The sequence below is a fragment of the Octodon degus genome, unplaced genomic scaffold (genome assembly GCF_000260255.1).
Source record: "Octodon degus isolate 3935 unplaced genomic scaffold, OctDeg1.0 scaffold00022, whole genome shotgun sequence".
NCBI lineage: Eukaryota > Metazoa > Chordata > Mammalia > Rodentia > Octodontidae > Octodon > Octodon degus.
The window spans coordinates 16,755,743-16,764,917 of NW_004524598.1; the positions used below are offsets into that span (position 1 = coordinate 16,755,743).

The 9,175-nt window shown below is 37.5% G+C and overlaps 1 protein-coding gene across 4 annotated transcripts in view; it reads left to right on the plus strand.

Moving 5' to 3' along the window:
- Nucleotides 1-9,175, plus strand: part of Ibtk (inhibitor of Bruton tyrosine kinase) — a 108,074-nt gene that overhangs the window by 81,231 nt on the left and 17,668 nt on the right. For all 4 annotated transcript variants that reach the window (XM_023711903.1, XM_023711905.1, XM_023711906.1 and 1 more), the window contains 2 exons: nucleotides 6,237-6,308; nucleotides 6,669-6,798. In XM_023711903.1, the coding sequence (XP_023567671.1) occupies nucleotides 6,237-6,308; nucleotides 6,669-6,798 (202 nt within the window). The remainder of the gene's footprint in view (nucleotides 1-6,236; nucleotides 6,309-6,668; nucleotides 6,799-9,175) is intronic.

Below are 9,175 nucleotides of genomic sequence, written 5' to 3' on the forward strand. Positions count from 1 at the left end.
CTGACACTGCGACCAGCTTCCCTGGTTACAGGTAGAAGTATGTTTAGAAGCAGGTTTCTGGAGCCATTTTCTTTAAGGCAGAAAAAAGACAGATCAGAAAAAATTGGTAGAAGTCATCTAGTTTTCTCTGTAACTTCAAATACTTGTAGTAGTGGAATACTGTTTTAAAATAAAAATTATAATTGGAACTCTTAGCATATAAAAGATACCCACTTCTTTTTACATATAAATTTGTAAGTCGAAAGTGTATGTATTGTTTAAGATGTTCATACTTTTTTTTATTTCATTTTATGCATTTGGTACAGAGTCTTACTATGCAGCTTGGACTCACAGTGATACTGGGCTTGTGGCACCACGCTGGCTCAGCGTGCCCTGGGGGCAGGGCCGGCGCAGCTTGTGGGACCAGGGATCAAACCCTCGTCCCTGTGCTTGCCAAAGCAAATATTTAGTCCACAGAGCTGCCTTGCTGGCCCATTCTTTTTTACTTTTTGAGACAGGATCTCACTATGCAGCTAAGGCTGGCTTTGAACTCACTTTGTAGCTGAGGCAAGCCTCGAACTCAAGGGAGTCTTCCTGCCTCAGCTTCCTGAGGGCTGGGATTGTAGGAATCCACCACCGTGTCTGGCACATGATGGGATCACAGATACACACTGGGTAGAGTTTTGACATGTATAGTCTCAGAACGAGTTATAATCCATTTTTAAAATTTCTGCAGTAGGAGACACAGTGCCATTAACCTTCCCCAGAATATTCCTCCTTACTTCAGTATATTTATCCCATGTTCGCACTTTCTGAAGCATGTCGTCTTTTGTGAACGACTTAAATTGTGCTGTAGTAGCTGTCTCAGTGTCCAGAACTGACTCAGAGTGTTACTTGCTATGGTCATTTTGACTTTGAAGAAAAAAGCCACACACAGTGCAATTAGGCAAGTAAGGTGATTGAGGACCACTTCAACTTTGTGCCCAAAAGCAAACTTAGTATTTTCTTCATATGTCTTTTAAGGAAACAAAAATCAAACCAAATACAGAAAAAATGTAAAATAACTCATTCTTCCTAATCTTTCTTCCTCAGTAGCACTGGAAAGTCTGGATCCTTTGTGTTCCTCTGTAATAGTCTATCACCAGGACATGGTGGTCATTGATACTCTGAAGTAATATTTCTTTCATACATACACTAAACTATCTTGAAGATGCTGCCCTCATTCATGCTTCTGTGTCTAAAATGTAGAGCTTACTGCTTTTATGACAAAAGCTAGAATTCTTTTTACTATTCGTTTTTAATCTGCTGTTTATTTGTGTATTTGGCACAGAGTCTTACTTCACGGTGCAGATTCGTAGCGACCCTCCTATCTTAGCCTCCCCAGTGCTGGGATTACAGGTGTGCACCACCGTGCTTGGTTTTGTGCTGGCACAGTGTTTCTGGGGCTCCAGAGCCAGCACATAGTGCAGCATCAGGGATCAAACTTAGGTCCTTGTGTGTGCCAGGCAGGCGCTTAGACCACCAAGCTGTCTCCCCATCCCCCAAAGCTAGAATTCTTCATATGATCTCAAGACCTACAGATTCTGGCTCCTGCCAGCCCCTTTGGTTCTGTCCCATAGTATGACCTTTGTAGCCTGGCCTTCTTGGACTGTTATTCTCAGAGGCACTTGGCCACTTTCTTTGCAGCTTTGACTAAATGAGCTCTTTTCAGTTGATTTGGTCCTATAATTTAGAAAAGTCCAACTTCTCTTTCCTTGTACCTCCCAAAGTTATAATACCCATTAGTGTGATTCTTTAATTATTACTACTAATAATATTTTCTTGTCTGTGTACTTGTCTCTGTTCCATGAGAGGAAGAAAGCTGTTTCTCTTTCCTACTCATGGTATCACAAGGCTCAGAATGGCTCCTAGCTTGTAGGGGGTGATGAGCAAACATTTGGTGAATGCCTGGATAAATCAATGAATTATAGTTGTAGTTCTGTTTTAAATAATATTTGTTTGTAATATAGTGAGTTCAATTGCATGACTTAAACATGTGACTTTAAAAGTATGAAAATTAAGTTTATTTTGTAATATCTTATTTGAATATTAACAATACATATTGAAATTTAAAAGTTTTTCCTGGTTAAGTAACTTGTCTTGGAACTCACAAAATATTAAGGATCTGTGATTTCATAGTTGATCACTAGAGTGTGCTATAACATCAGGATTCCTGATTGTGAAACTCGGGTGCCATAATAGGTGCATGTTTTGACATTTGAATTAAAGAATTGTATGGATCAAATGTGTATTTATGGTATGTTTGTTATGGAAATTAATGTTTTGCATAACTGATATTGACAGTGATTTTGACAAGGAAAACAGATTGAGCTTGAGTTTTTATTTCATCATAGAAATCATTTAAATAATCAGTAAGCTTTAAGAAAAAAAATACAAAGCAGCACAAAAACGAAACATTCACTAAATTACAAGACACCTGCCAGGAACAAAACATCTTACTGGCTTCTTTTGGTTTTTGTAAAAATAAAATACACAGACTCATCCTTTAATGTGCTTAAAATGTAATTGGCAAATTTAGATAGGCACACATTTAAAAGTTTTATGACAAAAAGAATGAAAATATGCTACAATATAACAGTATTAAAAGGTCACAAAGTGATACATGATTACATGCTAGATAAGTGGTTGAAAGAAAAATAACAATGAACTAGAGTTATGAAGAATAGCTATGAGAAAGAAGGACTTGAGCTGTTGTAATTTATAAACATTTTTACATTCAGTTACAAATATGTGGTTATGTTTGTAGTCATGAATAATAACAAATAGGTCACTTAATTATTGATTCCTTTCATCGTCCCATGTTTTGAATTACAAATGGGATTTTTAAAAGAAGAAAGGCCATATAAACAGGGGACACATAACTGGGAGTTGAAGCCAGAAGACAGGAAATCCTATGATCCTTCGGTGTATTGGCGCGGAGTGAAAGAAGCTCATCTCAGAGAATTGTGAAAATCAGACACTCTTGTTTTAATTCTAGAAAATGTGACCTCCCCTTTCCCTAAAGGCTAGGGCAAGAAAGGCAGTAGCATTTAGCAATGTTAAAAAAGTAGAAGAGGGGATTTATACAGTTTCTACTTATTCATTGCTTCTTATGTATTTCCTTTCATTTTTGTCTTAAATAGCTTATATAATTCTGGACAAGAAAATGCATTTATTTTTCTAATTAAGTAGTAAGAAGAGCTACTTATGAAACCAAAGAGCTATCTTATGTACAAGGTTTTATAATCAAACTAGCATAAAATTTTACCTAAAAGAAAAACAAATTGCATGAATCGTATAATTTAGCTCTCTTGAGCTCTGCTTGACAGTAGTGGTACTCTGGTCTGAATGAATCTTCTGTGGAAGAGTCTAGCCACGCTGCCCCTGCCACTCCCCATATGTCTGTGCCTGTTATTTTGCTGTTAGTGCCTGTAGCTTAGTGATACTGTAGTACTGTTTGAAAGCTTACAGTGTTTTTTACTGTTTAAGTCACAGCCCAGTTTTATTCCGCATATTTTCTTTCAGGTGAAATATTAACAGACCTCAAGTTGTTTTGACTAAATGTATATTTAGTGAGATTACTAGATGAAAAATTATTAGTGCACAATGTTCCAGGATTATAGATTTATGAAACAGATTTCAGTTTCTGAACCTTACCATGTATGAAATAAGGACTGTAAAGTGCGTCACACCCTTACTTCAGGCTTCGGTATCAGCGAGCATACATGGAAGTGCTTCATGAGTTACAACGTGGTTCTTAACTAGTTACAGCTCCGGTTGGTTCACTGTGACTTAGCAAGACCTGTACTGTGTAAGACTTTGGGGCCAGTCGTGCAGATATTTGCCAGTGACGAGGTTTTCAGAGAGATTTTAGTTGCTGCTGCTTATTTAACAGCTAAATAGTAATGATCTGTGGTAAAATATTTTTGCATGTCTTTGAGAATGTCAGAATATTTTAATTCATCCACAGAGCATCAGGATTATATTTTAGCATCTTGAGTCATTCTAAGTTTTTGTTCAATAGTAATGCTTTAATACTCTACAAAACCTATGTCTAATAGCTATAGGCAGCTGCCAGTAAGATCTTCCAGGAGCCTTAACCAATGGTGATTTTGCTTAGTTTGTAAGATAATTTCATCAGAATACAGAATTTATATTCAGGTCTAGGTTCTGATCATCTCATAACAAGTTCATCCTAACTTTTTTTTTTTTTTTAATTTATTTATTTGGTACAGAGCCTTGCTACACAGCTCAGAGTCGTAGTGATTCTCCTGTCTTAGCTTCCCCAGCGCTGGGCCACCACACCCGGTTTTGGTGGCTGGCTCGGTGCTGGGCTGGCATGGTGTGGTACCGGGTATCACACCTGGGTCCTTGCACATGTCAGGCAGGTGCTTAGACTGTTAGCTTATCTCCCCAGTTCTAGGTTTTTTTTTTTTTTTTTTTTTTTCATTTTTCTTCTGGCCTAAAGCTATCTTCAGTTTTGTCCTAGAGATTAACATCTGGCAGATTTCAAGCTTTTAGGATATCATTGAAAATTAGAAGGGCTGGGGCGATAGCTCAGATGCATAAGCACCTGCCTGGCAAGCACGAGGACCTGAGTTTCATCCCCAGCCCTGGAACCAGCGTAGTGGTACACACTTGTAATCTCAGCACTTGGGAAGTTGAGAAAGGAGGATCATTGAGACTTGGAGACCAGCCTGGGAGCTACAGAAGTGAGCACAAGGCCAGCCTGAACTGCATAGTGAGACCCTGTCTAAAAATAAATAAATAAATAAATAAATAAATATTAGAATTTGTAGCTAGAACTATTCTCACTTCGTTTTGTATTCCAGTACCTATCTCTGAAAGAAAAAGTGAAGAGTAATTCAAAGGAAATAGGAACTGCTTTTATTTTACCTTATACTTTAAAAAAAGGTTACTTACACTTTTACAAAGAAACTTTGACTTTCTACTTTCAGTCATTTATTCTCTAATTTTTAATAAATATGTTTCAGGTGTTCTGCTGGGCATTGAGATATAAAGACGAACAAAATAAACAAAATATCCTGAGATATTAGTATAGCAGTTAAGACAGACATGTAAGCAATAATGACACAGTATGTGAAGCTTTATGACAGTAATTGAAGTTCTATGGGAAATGAAAGACGGTGATATTGAGCCAATCCTTAAAAAAGATATTTGACATGGAATGTATTTAAGACAAAGGGAGATAAGTCAAAAAGACTTGGATTTGAATTCATTCTCTGCTACTTAACACAATTTGTGACTCAGGCAAGATTTATAGGACTTTTGAATTTTAGTTTCCTATTGCATATAATGAAAATAACATGTATTTTCCGGAGTACCACAAGGATTGAATGAGACAGTGTACATGGAAATACTTAGGCCATCAGAACATTTGCTTGCCATTATGCACACCTTATGTCTACATATTTTAGTGTGAGAGTCAGGAAGTCAGTCAGTGTCTTAGGCCTTGCCTTCTGCTTGTCTATGAGTCCTTTGCTCATTGCTGCAAGAAGGCATTCAATTAGTTTAATCTGTGGGAACTTCTTTTGCTCTAAATTCCACAATTTGGCCAGTTGTTATACTACTTTTTTTTTCAGTTTTTCTTAAAAAGCTTCCATCTGCCTCAGTGTATACTCCTTTATTGTTGCCTTCCAAGTTTGTTCTTCTTCCTGCAGTCCTACTGAGTGCCTTAAACACTTTGATTTTTATAGTCTTCATAGGCAATAGAACTCAGCTTGTTAGATACTGTCCTAAATTCTGTGTTATATATTGTTTATATGTTGTTTCCTCTTCTAGCTAATGAATTATCAGTACATGAACAAGTCATGTACTGCTGTTTATTCATAACCTTTAGCTTATCAAAGCATATTAGTAATGACAGAATCGAGTAGCTACAATGGTACATTGGTACCACTGAGTGATGAATGTAACCATGGCTATCTTTCTGAATGAACACAGATGTGGCTGTCTTTTCCAGAGTTATGGAATGAATTAAGGAATAAAGTTCATGAACTCAGGTACTACTGTATCTGATTTCTGTGTATTTTAAAACTTAGTATTAGAAGTAGCTATAGATCATTTTGTTTAGTTGTAATTTTAAAAGTAGGTCTGATTGCACACATTGGTTTGCCTCCTGAAGCAGGAGCCTGTATGTATTAATTTACTAACAATTGCAGAAGCTTTAATCTCCAAATTTGATATTTGTTTTGCAGATGCTCTAGTCATGGTACCTCAGGACCAGAAGGCACCCGCATCCCAGATTTACGACCTCCAGACAGTCCCAAGTAAGGTCAACCGATTGATTAGGGACTCTAAAGCTAAGTTCCTCTTAGCATTGAAAGAGGATGTTGTGAAATTGGGATATTATTGTGCTAAGTGGAATGAATTATTTGAACCTTCTCTGCTCTGCACTTCAACTCAATCCCAACTTTCTGGAATTAAAAAGTTTCTATGACACTGATCCAAATAAAACAATAACTATCCTTTTTTTCCATTATCTCATCATTTTGTAATCTCTACAAAAGCATCTGAGTCCTCTTATGTAGTAACTAGGGTGAAAAATGCAGCATTGTTTATTTCAGAGGGAAATTTTTTTCACTGTCAGTACTAGACATGGTGATGGAAGCTCATTTTTCTTTTTACAGTCCCTGGCTGTCCTCTTCATTGACTGCTTCAGTGGTAGCTCCAGTCACTTTTGCATCTATTGTGGAGGAAGAGCTACAGCAAGAAGCAGCTCTTATCAGAAGTCGAGAAAAACCCTTGGCTCTGATTCAGGTAGATAACAAACCTATTTGAGTAACACTGCATTTCTTCTTTAAATCTTAAGAAAATTGTATTTATTTGCTTTGGACAGGTTCACTTAAACTATCAAATTGAAATTTTAATGACATATAAAATTGTACTAATCATTCAGTAATTTAAATGTTAATTAATTTGAAACTAACAAATTGTGATAGAGCTTATATTTTTAGTTTTGGTAATGCTTTAGACTGTTCAAATATTAGAAGTGGCCAGTAAGTGAATTTGATAGTGTCTAGTGCTGTATGTGGCCTGTGTACCAGTTAGAGTACTTAAATTGTAAGCAGCAGATACCAGCTTTGGTTAACTTAAGAATTTATTTGAGGAAAGTTAGGATTCTATAGACTTGGCTGAGAGACTAGATAGCCAGGCTTGGACATAGGCCATAGTGGCACTGGAGAACTCAGAAGCAAGATACAGAACATTTTTTTCTTCACATATTTACTGTATTATATTTTGTCATTTGTGGGTTTTTTTTTGTTTTTTACAATTTACATTTATACTTCTAGGTGAATCATTTTAAAAATAGAACAGTTTTATAAAAAACTAAACATTTAATAACATAGGGTTGATTTTGCTTTACATTCTAAATCATCAGAAGCAAGATTTAGAGCACTTGCCCAACAACAGAAGGTATCATAAGACAAAACTGTTGTAATGAACAAATGCACAAAATTTTAAGTTTCTTTTTTTCTACTTAAAGATTCAGATTAAAGGAAGAGGGAGTGTGTTAGTGTTCACATCATTGACACAGAAGATACAACACTCGCAACTTAAATGGGGAGAGGTTTAGGTTATTCATAATTTCAGTCACAATCTGCTGTTTCTAAGGGAGACGTAGCACTGCACAAGACGTGGCAGAGCAAATTGCTTAGTTTGCACTGGCTGGAAAGCAGAGCAGGGAAGAGTGCCAGGACAGGAAGGGAAGGCCCAAACGCAGGTCCCAAGGCCTCTGTGACACACCAGGGACCCTAGAAGCCCCCAGCCCTAAGGAGGATCCCAAAGCAAACTGAGGTGAAACTCGACCCTAACTGCCACATACCCCTTTTCAATTTGCTTCCTAAACACATCTCTTTAAATAACATTTAATCTCCAAATAAAATAGCAAGTTCATACTTGCACCTAACTGTAATACAGTTATCCTTATCAGTCTTAGAAATGGAACTTTACCCAGTCTCAAGAGTTGCAGCATTTTTCAAAGGTGTCTTTGGAAGGGCTGGCCAGATAGCTCAGTGTTCTAAAGCTCCTGTTTAGGCAGGTACAGGGACTGGGGTTTGATCCCCAGCATGCTGTGGCAGCCCTGCCCCTGAGGTACACTGAGATGGCGAATGATACTGGGTGTGGTGGTGCATGCCTGTAATCCCAGTGCTTAGGAGGTTGAAAACAGGAGGATCACTATGCGTTTGATATGTGTAGTGAGACCCTCTAGACCCTGTACTAAATACATTAAAAAAGAAAAAAAAAAAAAAAAGTCTCTTTGGAGACTCAAAGCAGACTGTAAAAATAAAAAACAATTCACATAATCCTAAAGTATGTGATACAGAGTAAACATCCTCATTCCAAATGAGGAAGAAATAAAGGTATAATAAGGAATCCAACCAAAGGGCAAACATTGAATCAGATGACTCCATATCTGGTGTCCTACGCATACAGTGCTAAAATGAGCATTCCTAGGGGTTTGGCTGGCCCCACCCCAATGGCCTTGCTGGTTGCAGCTGACACAGCTTCTCTTTGGTGACTGCACTTCTAGCCTGCAGCTTTTCTGGGCAGACATTCTACATTCCAGGCATCTTCAACTTCTTAGGCTTTTTACACCAAGCATCTTTGGCTTCATTCTTACAGCTAGGTCCTGCTTAAAAATCAGTGTGGAAGTATCCCTGACCCCAAAACTGCTTGTCAGTAAAAAAATATGGAAAACGCCAGTATCTGCTGTCAATGGGAGCAGTAGTCAGGCCCCCTTGGATCATGACTGCAGCAACCTCTGAATTTGTAGATGTTTGAGCATAATGAAATGGATGCCAGGGAATTCATTCCCAGCAGCCCCTTCTCTAGCAAGAGTTCCAAGGACTCATCTCAAAAGAAAGAATGGATACTTTTGTACCCTCACACCTGCAGTGAGTGGAGTCTTTGAAATTCCTGAGATGCTCTCTAGGTATCTTTCTTATCCCTGTATAAAGTTTTTTTTTTTTTTTTTTTTTAATGGCATAAGCTTCTTTAACAGCCAGACCTCCTCTGGCCTTCACTTTTAAGCTGGAATGTAAGTTTTTTAAATTTTTCTGCCCTGTCTTATGCCTCTTATTCTCCCTATAAATCTGAGTAAAAGCATCCATCTGTACCCATGTTACAAACTGAA